At 32.5% G+C, this 15145-nt stretch overlaps 1 protein-coding gene across 1 annotated transcript; it reads right to left on the minus strand.

Moving 5' to 3' along the window:
* Window positions 1-6022: 6022 nt before the first annotated feature.
* Window positions 6023-9067, minus strand: LOC106301283 (aspartic proteinase-like protein 1). Its single transcript, XM_013737647.1, has 10 exons — window positions 8564-9067; window positions 8340-8475; window positions 7854-8089; window positions 7556-7780; window positions 7326-7461; window positions 6941-7014; window positions 6758-6857; window positions 6605-6662; window positions 6446-6517; window positions 6023-6370 (listed from the first exon to the last, which is right to left on the minus strand). The coding sequence occupies exons 1-10, from the start codon at window positions 8866-8868 to the stop codon at window positions 6174-6176; spliced, it is 1539 nt and encodes a 512-aa protein (XP_013593101.1). The 5' UTR covers window positions 8869-9067; the 3' UTR covers window positions 6023-6173.
* Window positions 9068-15145: the final 6078 nt, after the last annotated feature.

Genomic DNA, 15145 nt, shown 5'->3' on the forward strand with positions numbered 1-15145 from the left:
GTGTGTATTCAATCTAAAATTTGAGGTGATTTAATTTTTAATGAGGTTTTAGATGATTTTAAGAAATTGCAGAGAATAAAATGATTTTTGTTAAATTACTCTAGAATATCACTTAAAACAATGGGATTTGAGTTTTGATTTTTTTTTAACGAAGAAACTCCACCAAAACACTCTAAAATCACAAGAAAACTTTAAAACTCCACAACTTAAAATATTTTCAATAACAGTGGATTTTAGAGTACTCTACGAAATGTTAAGTTCAATAACAGTGGATTCTCAGTTCAATAACAGTGGATTCTCATTTAGATAGTATAAAAATACGGAAGTTGATAAGATAATACACTCTATAATAAATAGCTAAATGCCATAAAACTTGTAACTATAGTCACTATTAATGACAATCTAGCTGACAAAAAGCTAAGAATACGTAACACCATTGTTTAGTAGTACAAATAATAATAAGCTGTAACCTTAAGTTTGTGCTATTTAAAAAGAGACCTTGCTTAGGTGTCGCTTAATTAGGATGACAATTTAGCTTACGTGGCAGCTTAAGTGGGGGTTATTGGTTGGTGTATTTTGATAGATTTGAAAATCCAAACTAAATTTAGTTTTATTGGTTCTATGATTTTAAAATCTGTATTGAAATCATGTGTTATTGATTTAATGATTCATAAATTCTAATTCAAATTAAGTTTTATTCAATCATACGGATTTATTAATAGATTTTATTTCATAATAGATTTGAATGAATTTGCATGGATTTCTTTGTTAAAAATATAATGACTCAAATCCGAGGGAAAACCTTCAGATTTGTAAATACTAATCCGAGAGAATTTGAAAATCTGTATATTTTACTTGGATTTATTAATACTATATGGATTTTTAAATCAATCAAAATATATAAAACAATAACACCTCCTAAGAATCAATTGAAAAAAATGTTGTTCCAAATCTAATTATTAGGAAACATTATGTTAACACAAAACCTAATTAAGTTTGGTCCCTACTAACTAGACACAAAACGACATAACATTGTTTCATGTCTTACTTTCGCCAGCGAAGAGTATATATGTCCAGCCAGTACCAACTGTAAGGAAAAAGTGCTTCTCCAGCATAAAGTGTTTTAAGGCGTAAAAAAGGCAAAAAAAAAGTGTCTCATAAGATAATACACTCTAATAATAAATAGCTAAATGCCATAAAGCTTGTAACTATAGTCACTATTAATGACAGTCTAGCCGACGAAAAGCTAAGAATATGTAACACCATTGTTTAGTAGTACAAAATAATAATAATCTATAGACGATACATTCCCTATATATTAACTGAGAATCATTTAAAAAATTGTAACTTTAAGTTTGTGCTAATTAAAAAGAGACCATGTTTAGGTATCGTTTAATTAGGATGACAATTTAGCTTACGTGGTAGATAAGAATCAAATGAAAAAAATGTTGTTCCAAATTCAATTAATAGGAAACATTATATTAACTCAAAATATAAGAAGCATGTATTATTTCTTTAAATAAAAGCTACGAAATTATCTAATATGATTAATACATATATAGCAATTAATGACTATAATAATAAAAATTTGATAACAATTTTTGCATCATTCTTCATTATTATTTAATTTTATATTATCAAAAAAATTAAACAATCACATTAACCATATAATTAAAAAAATTATATTTTTTCTTATATGTTATATTTTGAATTTTTTAAAATAATTTTAAATTACAAAAATGAGGAAACCTTATATGTTATATTTTAATTTTTTTTAAACGACTTTAAATTACAAAAATGATGAAACCTTATATGTTATATTTTTCTTATATGTTAGATTTTTTCTTATTTCTTATATGTTAGATTTTTTCTTATATGTTCTATTCTGAATTTTTTTTAAACGAATTTAAATTACAAAAATGTAAGTTTTACTTAAACATACGATTAAAATCATTAAAATGACATGTATCAATTCGATGGTTGATCTGAAACCTTTCAAAACCATATAGAAGATAAATATCAAAATAATTCAACTGTGGAAACAGTACTATTCACTTTTCTTCAAGAATGTGTTCGGTGAAAAAATAAGGTTTTTGTGTCATAATTTGTTTAATGTCCAATCCGATCAAACTATGATATATTAATTATAGTTTAGTTCCACAACTTTTAATAAAAATTAATCTGGTCTATCGGAAAGAAATTATATAATAATAACAAAAAACATTGTATATGTATAAATAAAATGATCAAATATATAAAAAAAATTATCGATAATATAAACAAATAAACTCACACTGCGCAAGACGTATGTCTTATCATTGCTAGTAGATATTTTACAAGATATTGTGACTGGATTTTCAGTGACGATGGATCGATTAAATTGAGAAATTTTAATTGTCATAGATTTTTTATGGATTTAGGAATACCTTGTTTATAACGAATTGCTGATGACTATGTAGTCATTATTTGTGATGATTTGTGACTGAAGTTTCGTTGCGATGAGTGACATAATCAAGAAATTATAAACGTCACAAAAGTTGACTATTTTTAAACATTGTTTTTGCTAAATACTTATAACGATTTTGTTATTTTATTTTTAATTACTAGCTGCTAGATATATTTGTCAGAGTTATCACATTTTGTTATAATAAGATTTTGTGTCGAATGTATTGTGACTGCCCAAAAACTGTCACAATTAAATATTGTTAGAAAATTAAGTTTATTGTGAGAAATTGGTTTTTTGGTAGTGATATAATTTACCGATAATGAACTTTATGTATGTGTGTGACATTTGAAAACATATCAATATTTTTTTCATCATTTTTGTATTCTGAAAACAAATATTCGTTGAAAAGATTGCATTGATATATATCTAATATTTTAATTAAAAGTGTGAAAATTTTGAACATGAATTAGTTTTTACATTCACGAACTCCAGTGTTCGCATTTTCTCACTGGCAATCTTAAGGTGGAGGAATGGACTGCACAACAGTGAAAGTAACAAATTATATCCCATAAATATTAATACCGGAGCTTTACAGCATGTTTTCGTAGCTACGTGTCATCACGAGAATAAGTTTTAGAATTATTAGAAAAATAAATTAGTCAATCTAAACATATACTATGTTTTTTATTAAACTAACTATCAAATTAATTAATAGTGTACAAAAGAATATTTTTTCTTTCTTTAAATAAAAACTACGGAATTACCTAATATGGTTAACATATATATGACAATTATGATTATGAATAATACATATTTGATAAAAAAAATTCTAACTTCTCTATTTTTTGTTTAATTTTATACTATTAAAAGAAATTAAACAATTATATTAAGCATATAATAAAAACAATTAGATTTTTTCTTATATGTTATATTTTGAATTTTTAAAAACGACTATAAATTACTAAAAATGGTAAAAGTATCAGATATTTCAGTATAAATGTATAGAACCCGTTCGGATATTTCTACACTTAGAGTCGGGTTCGGGTATTTTATGTTCGGGTTTGGATATTTTGGGTCGGGTTTGGATATTTAAATTTTGAAGAAAAAATAAATAAATTATTCATTAAGTTTTTTGTATTTAAAATATATTTTAACTTAACTGCTTTTTTTAATTTTTGAAAGATTAAACTATTTGTAGGTTTGAGATAAAACTTTAAAAATAGAAAGACACTAATTTAGTTGTTGTTTTGAAATTTTAGATGCAACTTTTGTTAATGCAAGAAACAAGAACTTGATATGTATTTTAAGTGAGTAGCAAATAATTTTGTCCATAATTATATGTATATTATCTAATTTTGAGCAATAAGAATCATTAATATAAATATTTTGAATAAAATGAGAGAAATAAACTAGAAAAGTAGAGTTAAGTATACTTATGTTTGGTTATCTTCGGATATCCATCCGGGTTCGGATATTACCCGTTCGGATTCAGATATTATTTGGACTGGTGAAATAAGTAATTTGTTTTGTTGTTCTAATTATGATTTTTAAACCGAGATCGTGAATATATACTAGACAAACATTTATATTTCGAGTCTGCACTTATATTCTATAATAGCTTGATATATTAGATTTGAACACTAACCTATTAATATAGTTTGCCGGTGATTTGTTTTTCAAAATTTTGATTCTTAGATATGTATATAGAGTGAAACTAATTTTTACAGGTGTCCATTTTTTTCAATTGACACTTATGTAATTCACTGAATTCATAAAAAAGTTAAAAAAAAAAAACTTAACTTATATCAATGAAACAAAGACGAGAACGAAAGCACAATTCTATATAGGTAGAAAATGAAATCAGTTATAGAGAATCAATAATAAACAAATCGAGAGCAGAAAACCTAATCCCCTTTCGTCATTATACAATCGATGTTGCCTATTCAGTTTTGGTGATTTGTGTCAGCCGCAAAAATTAATCTCCTTTTGTGCATATGAAATCTTAAAAATAATTAAAATGAGATGTAATATGTTAACTCTTCAATAACTATGATATATTTAATAGACCAACATTTATATTCATCATTTTATAACTAATAAAAATTGTAAAGTTACAAAATGTTAAAATCATTTTATAAAAAACCATTATTATAAAAATTAACTCCCCAAATGCGCGAGAATTATATCTAGTTATTCTTTACAACACAACTAATTAGTATTTGCGAGGATCGATGTATATTAACTTTTAAGGAAAATATATATTCTTAAAATTGTCTTGATTATTTATAAATAAATTATAACAAAATAATTTTTGTGTGACACACACACTAGTCAAATTTACTTTCATCAGTTTATTTAAATGATGTTTTATCACAAAATGGAATGTTATGTATTAAGTTTCCAAATCATATAAAAGCATACTAAATTAGAAAACACAGAAATTACTATATAGTATAATCGAACGCATGAACGGCACAAAAATGAGATATAATAGTGGCTAAACGATCGATTATAGTGAACATTTTCTTTTTGTTTGAACAAACGGTTTTTCTAAGTTTCACCAACAAATTTAACTGAATGTATTATAAATTTATCCTCAATAACCTAAGCTATGCTGGGTTTACTGTGGATTCTTAAATTGATGTGGGTGGAAATTATTCGTAAAGGATAACAAACTTATGTTCTATATGATAATATCAGAAGATTTTTTTTTGTCAAAAAAAAATTGCACTAAAATCAATTAAGGATTACAAAATGATATCATTAAAAAAAAATTATTCTTGGGTTCATCCCCTATAGTAAACCTCTTAGTTCACCAACCAATAGAATTTTGTTATTTCATATTCGATATCTTTTAAAAAAAGAAACAAAATATTGTCAAGTTATATTATATTTTTTAAATAAAAATATAAAAATAAATAAACATAATATTAGTTACAAAAAAAGAATTTAAAAAAAAAAAATTAACGTCGTCAGCAAAACACTAGACACTAAACCCTAAATCATAATCTCTAAACATTTGAGTAAATCCTAAACCCTTGACTAAACCCTAAACCCTTGGTTAAATCCTAAATTCTAAATCAAAAACACTAAACACTCAAGGGTTTAGGGTTTAGGATTTAGGGTTTTAGGATTTAGGGTTTTTGATTTAGGATTTAGAATTTATCCAATGGTTTAGGGTTTACCCAAAAGTTTAGGGTTTAGGATTTAGGGTTTAGTGTTTTGTTGACAAAGTTAAAAATATTTTTTCACAAATTTCTTTCTTTTATAATTACTATTATTTTTAATTTATTTGTTTTATTTTTTATTTTAAAAATATAATATTTTTTGACAATATTTTTTTTTTCTAAAAGAATTCAAATATAAAATAACGAAATACTATTTGTCCGTAAACCTAGAGAATAACTTAGAAAAAATCATACAAAAGAACTTAAACAACATTTTTTGGAATAAGAATTATGTAATCTAGATCCACTGGGAAACATTGTTTTGTAATCCATTCAATTCATGTAACTTAGTTGTGGTATGTATCCTCCTCGTACCTATCATATGTACATACATCACAAGTACGAACTGAGTAATTAAATAAATTATCATATATAACACACAACAAAAAAATACAACTGTAGTGCAATATTTTTTGGTGATTTAATCTTCTAAAGAATATAAATACGTGTGTAGCGCCAGATGGCTACGTATATATATATATATGTATAATGATGTATAATCAAAGGAAGGCCAAAACTGAGAAGAAGTAAAAGAATGAAACTGTGAGCGAGAGAGAGTAATAAGTGGAAGACGAGGTGCTTGGTCTTTGAGATGGTATGTTAGTGGCCTCTGGCTCAAACGAAGAAGCTGGCGGTCTAGCAGATGAAGAAGAACGGTTCGATGGAAGCGCCCTAGCCGATGTCTCACCAGTGTAACCTTAGCCATGAAAGATGAGACAGATTAGAAAGGTAACAAGATAAATAATATGCTCTTAGTTGATAAAGAACTCACAATCAGATTCTTTCCAGCCAAGAACCAGTTTCTCACGGTCAAACACGACACGATAGCCAGTCATGAAGTTCTCTGCAAATTGTAAAGAAACCAAGAAATTCAATAAAGATCTTGCATTGTGAGTTTAGAAAGAAAACATGTTTTGAATTTGATACTTACGTCCAATTATGCTAATGTCTTCGATCTTCATGACGCCTAAACAGTAGACATCTGTGTCCTGAAAACATTATAAGAACAGAGAAGACAGAGGTTTAAGTCTAGTGGCAGACAAGCAACAGAGTTGAGCTGTAATAACAGAGATGCCTAGCTAACCTTCATGGGGATCACTACTAACGGATGATAAACAGGATACGAACCCCCGCCTTTCATTGTCAGATTCACAGCTGGATACTGGAAGCTTTCTTTGTTTGGGCTGCAAACAGATATAGACACAAAAGCTATTAGCAACAGTTTAGAGAGAATTAGAGAGATGGTGACTTAGAGTAAAGAGGCAACCTTAATGCATAACAGTACTCAAAAGGTAACTCGGAGTCAGTCTGATAACGTTTGTCCAGAGCTAGAGAATTAAACTGAAAAATCATATCAAGTTTATGTAACGAGTGACGACCATGACCTGGCTTCTCTTTAAACCAGTTTGGGATCGTTATATTTTATTTCGGTTTTAATTAACTTTTTGATTCAACGTATTTTATTTTAAATGATAACTCGTTTTATTTCGTTCTTTATTAAGAAGTTTGATATTTTATTCGTTTTTTTTATTCGATATTTTACCGAAAATAACAGGCCGTTCTCGAAAAAAGAGGAGATGGGTGTTACAGTTTATTACGCCATGTATTACCAAATCAAGATCATATACTATATATATAAGATGAAGACTTACACTTTCTGTAATAAGGGTGTAAGCTTCAGCAGTAAGATAGGTAAACGAGGTTCCAGAGTCGAAAACAGCATCAAATTCAAGATCCCCGGTGTTTCCTCCAACGCTTATTTGAGTGACGGTGATGTTATAAGTCGGACTAGTTAACAGGAATAATAATATGGTAAGTAGAAGTAACCTTCAAGGACACGATTAAGCATTTAAGAAGAGATACCATTTGAGTGATTGCTTACTGTGGTTGTCTTATGTTCAATGGTGTTTCTCGTTGGTCTACGCTACCTCTATCTCCGAAACTGATCCTACCAGCTCCATCGTTTCCAAAACACATTGAGAACGAGTTTGTTGCGATTCCTTCCTTAGCTAATACGCTCGGAACCGATATGTCTTCTAAGCCAAGCCCGAAAAGACCGTTTGGAGCTGCACCATCGTGGAACACACCGGTCTGAACTTGACCACAGCTGCTCCAGGACAAAGGGTTTAGTAATAGATAGTTTGAGAAACACACATCTGCAAGGAAAGAACTCTACATACCCCAAGGTAACGCGAGCGGGAATAGCTTTGGAGTTTTTGTCGTTTGAAACTAAGTGAAGGACATCTTCAACCAATACTCCAGTAGAAGAGGTACCGTTTGAAAGATACCGTATCTGGTATGGGCAGTTACTATTTGGGGAAGCGCATCGATCACCTCTTGTGCATAAAGAGCTATTACAAGGAACTTTAGCACTTGTTGACGATGCATTAGGGCTATAAATATTGAGCTTCACGCTCTGTTCAACACAAAGAATAAAAAAACTCATTTTAGGAACCCAACAATTTCAAAATGTCTAAAGAGACAACACATTAAAAAAAAAAAACTGGAGGCTTGAGTCGAATGTTTCATTTGGCTATGATAGATCTTTAACTTAACAACACAAGTCAACTGAAGCCTCATTTTAGAACATAACCCATCAAGATTATTCACAATATCAACCAAAAACGACCTCAAGAGAACATAAGCCAAAAAAAAGGAAACATTACCGAGCCACCAGGTCGTTTGAGTTCACGAACACAATTGGTACAATCACAGGGCAACCAAAACAAGTCACTTCCAGTATCTAAAGCAACCAGAAACCAATCAGACGGCGTCCCGACCGTCACATTCGCGTAATGCAAACTGTACAGAGAAAAAAAACAACAAACCAAACATAAACATCTCCAAGTCTCACAACAATCAATTTAAAGCTAAAGGAGGAAACTTTTACAATCCTAGGGCGTCCACACGAACAGTTTCATTGCCGTCAGCGAAACTGACGAGGGACTGATCTTGGGTCGCGAGCCTACGCCCTCTGATCACTCTATCTCGATGAGCCATCACTCTGTAATACTGAGTAGAGCCTCGACTAGGCAACCCATCTCCGGGCAAAGCCCCAACGACCCGATCCGAGAACCGGTGGTGAAATTCGAACCCGAATTCGCCAAAGGCTTGGGCTTTATCCAAAACCCAGCTCGAAATCACCACAATAATCAGACCCAGAAGCATAATTCTACAGCTCGAGTACACAACCATGGCGGTTGTTCCTTCACTACTCCTCCGCCGAGATCTCGGAAACTTTCTTAAAGAAAAAGCTGGAAACTTTCCGAGAATTCGATAGCTAGTGATGAGAATTTTGATACGAAACCGAGAGATTAGGCAAGAAGGAAGGATCGTGGAGGAGGAAGCTATAAAGCTCTCCTCTCTTTTGGTATTATTACGTTGAGCTTTCAAGTCAATTTCTTTACCAAATTAAAAAAAAAAAAAAAATACTTTCTAGTCAATTTTATTTTCCTCGGAAAATAATAAAAATGGTTTTGATTTATTTTTTATAGGAAAAAGGTGGCAGTTAACTTTCCTTCTCTACCTCAGAAATGGCAATAGTCAACGTGGAAGTCGTCGAAGTGGGGCCGGGAGTCATATGTGTGGAATATTCAAACAATGTGTAATCGATTGCTAATGAATAATTACGGCATTTTCGCCATTTAATTGTTGTATATTTTGTCAACAAGTCATTAGATTATTTAAAGCTTGATATTGGTTTATATGTTGTTGGACCAACTTTTCGTCATTTTATTCATTTTCTTCTTCGTGTATCTCTCTATCTTTGTTGTGGTATATATCCCTAACTTGATAACTTATGTTCAATAAACCATAATTCAAAGAATGGAAACGAAGACATTATAAAAGAAGTTGAATTAAAGTCGACTCGTGAAATTCACATAGAGATTTCACATAGAATGAATGACGCGATTATCTTACATATCAATATGAAAAGTTGACAAAAAAAATAAAATCAATCTTACATATCAATAAAAAAATAAACCAATTATTTATTTAAAAAACAATGATTAAAGTATTTTTTACTCAGAAGATATCGAATCTATTTAAATAAATATCAAATCAACTGAAAAAAACGTAAACGTTAAAACATGATTTCAACTTATATAAATAAGATGCAATGAAAAAGAAGATATACTGATATTCTAGACATACGCATATTAGACACATTTTTCATTATATTTTTTTAGATTATAAAATCATCAATATTAAAAATCGTTTATTCATTCTACTAATATCTCATTTCGGTTATAAATTCTTATAGATTTGCTTGATTGCCATTTTCATTTGCTAGATTTCCATTTTGATCATTAAAAAAACATTATCTACAATTTTTGATAGTTATGTTATACCAATACGATCTTTGATCGTTAAAATTAGTTAACATAGTTAGATTTATGACTATAACACCAATGATAGGTATTTTATTTTATTATAGCCAAGCCTTTCATAATTTGTTAATTATATAGGTAGACAAAGGTGGGCTAATTGTTTAGTTGGTATAACGGTTTACCTGTATTTGGATTGGGAAAAATGAGTAACCATACTCAAAGAAAAACCAACCAAGTCAAAAATTGAGAACTTCATCTCGTCCGTATTAGTGCCCACTTTCAGCAGTGCTTTGTAAGAAGCAAACTTCTCTGGAAGACAGCGGATCAATTTCCTGACTAACTTCTCATGTTTGTAATTCTTACTCAGCATTATTGTTTCATTAGCAATTGAATTCAGTGTTGAGCTGAAAACTGTAACTGATTCACATTCCTAAATTCTCAAATTGAGATGCTAAGTAATCAAGCCCCGTTTACTTGACTGTATTCAAACTTTCATAGTAATCTACAAGTGTATCTCAAGCCTCTTTTGTTGAAGAACAACCTTGAACAAGCTTAAATTGATCTCGATCAATTGCATTAAAGATTTCAGAGATGGCTTTAGAACTAAATTTAGAGCCTAGCTTGTCACTTTCTGGTCATTTGTCTTTTGGCTTTGCAACAAGTTCACCTTCCTCATTTTTGACAAACGGCTCTGTCCAACCCGTTTCAACTGCAGTTCATACATCTTCTTTAATCTCCTTAACCTCTACTTCATACAGACTTCTTAATGTCCAAAGTTATTTTCATCCATCACGAGAGTTCTCTGAATGGCCACTGATCATGTTAACTTGACTTCACTCCTCGTGAATCAACACTGATCAGTTTCTAACTTATCAAACTGATCAACACAACACATGTTGTCCGCATTGGCTCTTTTTTTATAAGGACTCTCTAGAAAACGAGTTATTCTGGGGGACGAGGGGTGAACCTCTAACTTCACCAACCAATAGGATTTCATTATTTCATATTCGATATTTTTTAGAAAAGTAAACAAAATATTGTCAAGTTATATTACGTTTTTAAAATAAAAAGATAAAAAATAAATAAAAAATAGTAGTAGTTACAAAAAAAATAATTATAAAAAAAAATTCAGGTCGTTAGCAAAACACTAAACCTAAACTCTTGAATACACTCCTAAACTCTTGGGTAAATCCTAAACCTTTGGATAAATCCTAACTCTAAATCAAAAACACTAAACTCTAAACCCTAAATCCTTGAGTATTTTTTGTTTAATGTTTTTGATTTAGAGTTTAGGATTTATCCAAAGGTTTAGGGCTTACCTAAGGGTTTAGGGTTTATCCAAGGGTTTAAGGATTATGATTTAGAGTTTAGGGTTTAGTGTTTTGCTCACGACGTTAAAAATAGCTTTTAAAAAAATTTCTAATTTTTTTTGTAACTATTACTATTTTTTTATTTTTTTTTATTTTTTGTTTTAAAAACAAATTATAATTTGATAATATTTTGTTTTTTTATTTAAAAGATATCGAATATGAAATAACAAGATCTTAGTGGTTGGTGAATATAGAATAAGTCCTAAAAAAACAGTAACACAACTAAAATACCCGGCTCTCTTTTTATCATCAGCCAGATGACGTTACCATAATAACTATGAGGATAAGTACAAATTTCATCTCTAGTTACCAAAATATCTCGACTTGATACTCTATCCTAATCTCAACTAGACTCCCTTGCCACGTCATTTTTTTTTTAGCATTTGAATAGCTCCCGCACTAGTCACCAGACTTGTAAATCATTCCCTAGCATGAACACATATGGAGAATCCACGTCTCAACATGTAACTTACGTTACAACACACCACTACTATAACATCCCAAAACCTGGTCCAAAACAATTTCTAAGGGGAATGGGCTTCTCTACGGTCCAATAGAAAAATCCTAGGATTTTCTTTCTCCTTTCCTATAAATAAAGATGACTCCTCTTTTTTTTGTCTTATTCTGAAACCTAAGTGAATCACTGCAGAGATTTAGAGAGACTAAGAACCCCTAGCCGTCAAGATTATCTTTTCATTTCTCTCTCTCTCTCTCTCTCTCTTTCTCTATCTCTCTCTCTACCCCTCTCTCTCTCTCCGGCACCGAAACCGAGTGGTGGTGGTGGTGGTGACCAGATCTCATCTATCTTGTTCTCAGATCCAGATCTAGGCTAAGGTGAGGTGTCTCGAACCCAGTATTCTCTCATGTCCTTTATACTCCTCTATGTTGGAGATAAGTTTGATTAGACCCTGATTGAAAGCTAGGGTGATAGATCATGTTGGCTATTAGGTTAATAGATGACTTCACCCTGTTTAAAAGGATTTAATGGACTATTGTGTGTTGATGTGTATGAATGATTATGATGATGATTGTGTGATTGGTTGCTCTCTCTCTCTCTCTCTCTCTCTCTCTCTCTCTCTCTCTCTCTCTCTCTCTCTCCCTCTCTCTCTCTCCCTCGCCGGCGCCGAGTGGTGGTGGTGGTGACCAGATCTCATCTCACTTGTCTCTTGTTCTCGGATCCAGATCCAGATCTAGGATAAGGTGAGGTGTCTCGACCCCAGTCTTCTCTCATGTCCTTTATACTCCTCCATGTTAGAGATAGGTTTGATTAGGCCCTGATTGTAAGCTAGGGTGATAGATCATGTTGGCTATTAGGTTAATAGATGAATGATCATGATGCATAAGAACATTCACCCTGCTTAAAAGGATTTAATGGACTATTGTGTGTTGATGTGTATGAATGATTATGATGATGATTGTGTGATTGGTAACCTTGTGATGACTGTTGAATGTGAGCTAGGTTGTTAGAAACAAGTGAATGAATGAGATGAAAGGTTACAACTAGTATCATGTTACAATTGGTATAATGAGTGCCATATGTATGATTGTGATGTGACTTGTATGTGACACCGAGAACAAGCGGCGTCTAGTGAATGAGTTATGAGATGTTTGAGTTAATGAGAATGAGATGTGAATGAGAATATGAATGAGAATGAGTCAATGAATATGTATGTCGTCCTGTTTGAAACACCGAGAACGGGTGTGCGTCTAGTTAGGATGTGAACATGTGGGACAGTAGCCTAACATAAGGTACCCATTGGAAGTGATGTGAAAGACCGTGAACGGACGGTGACTGCAAGATGTGGGATAAAAAATGTGCAAGGCGCCGTAAGATCGAGTCAATGCCGAGTCTTGGCATGATTATAGCTATTATGACTGGGGTGACAGACAGAGCCGGTGGGCCAACGAGCTGCAACTCGGATAGCTATTTAGGAGCTGGAAGACAGTGGTTCACGTAAGATCTTCCAGGATGGACTGACACGAGGTGGGACGTCCGTGGGCGAGCCATAGGTCCTTACGTGTTGTAGGCACGGAAGCTAGGTCGATGGGTTGAATGGTCGATGGGTTGATCTTATCGGTAAGGATGAAGACCAGATGGAAAGATGGTGAAGATGGCCGACTTTCTATTCTTTTTAATCCACTCTAACCTGAAAAAATGAAGAACAATGAGTTTATGAATAATTAAAAGGTGAAATTTCCAAAACGGAAGAAAAAAATAGCATGGTTGTCCCTATGGTATTGATATACCATGGATTTGACTCATTTTCATCCATGGTATATAAGGGTTTTACTATCTATATATTATATATTCTATCCTATTAGGTATGTTTTCAGGTTCAGGAGTATCTTGGAGTAAAGTGATGATTATGGAGCATTTAGGAGCTTAAAAGATATTTCATCCGAGCTGACCATTAGAGGTCGATATGCAGAAGAAGCAATCGATCGATGCACACCCAGTGCCGTCGATCGATACAGAAGAGAAGCCTCGACGATTGAAGATTATGATCGATCGATGTATATCCTGTACCATCGATCGATGCCGAGACGCGAAACGCGCGACTTGGTTTCAGCCGACTATAAACCCAAGGCTTCGCCAAATTACAAGATTACCCCTGACGAGTTTTTAATCTAATAGTTATATACTTGCCTAAGTGTTAGGAGGCAAGGAGAGCTTTTACCATCATTGTATTCTTACTTTCAGCAAGAGGGAGAGAGAGAGTTTTAGGAGTGAAGATCATAGAGAGATTTGCGATTGGAACTCCATTGATTCATCTGTTCTATTCTATGCAGTTTTTATCTATATTTTGTGTTAGGAGGCAAGGAGAGCTTAATGCTTGTTCTAGCCTTGTTAGCTAGAATATTGAACCTAGGAATTTGCATGTGTCAAGCATCCTTGATCATCCTGTCCTGAATCTAATCTGTCATGCTAGGACTGCTAGAGAGAGCTAACCGCTGATCTAGGAGACTAGTGAGCATTATCAACCTGCGCCTAGGGCTTAACTAGAAGCTATCGATCGATATCGTCATCTGACAATCAATCGATATTGCGAAAGGTGTATCGATCGATATCTCTATAGGATCATCGATCGACACTTTCTTGTGATCAAAAGAAGACAGTTGAGATTCAAGATCTAATTAGTTAACCAGTGAAACATTGCCATCGCTGATCACTGTTATTAAGGAGCAAAATCGCTATATTCGTGCATGAGACTGGAGAGTCTTTCAAAGATGCGTGGATCAGATTCAAGTTCTTTCAGCGAGACTGTCCACACCACGGATTCAAGAAAGTGCAACAGCTGAGCACTTTCTTCAGAGGTATCGCCTTGAGGTATCAGATGGCTCTTGCTACAGCTAGCGAGGGAAACTACAACTAAACACTTAGAATTAATAATCTGACTAGATTTAATAGGTTTCCTAGCTCCTTATGGATTCGATCCCTAAGTACTGCAACTGAACTTCTTATTTGAGAGAGTAATTCACTCCTTAGGGTAATTTGAGTGGTATCAAATTTGGCGCCGTTGCCGGGGAGCTTTGATCGCCATTAGATTTAGTGTTATTGATTCTTGTTCTTTTCTCTACCTCCATTCTGACACAAAAATTTTCTTGTCTTTTCAGGTGCATGCCCAGCAGTACCAGAAGCAACAAGGACAAACACATGCTATTCTCAGAAGATCTTGCTCACTTGGAACGCACGATCCGCAAAGACCAACGCTCCACATCAATCGACCCAGCAGCTTTCACGTCGACTGATTCTCGCACCCAACCGTCGAC

The sequence above is a fragment of the Brassica oleracea genome, chromosome C7, assembly GCF_000695525.1.
Source record: "Brassica oleracea var. oleracea cultivar TO1000 chromosome C7, BOL, whole genome shotgun sequence".
Classification (NCBI taxonomy): Eukaryota; Viridiplantae; Streptophyta; class Magnoliopsida; order Brassicales; family Brassicaceae; genus Brassica; species Brassica oleracea.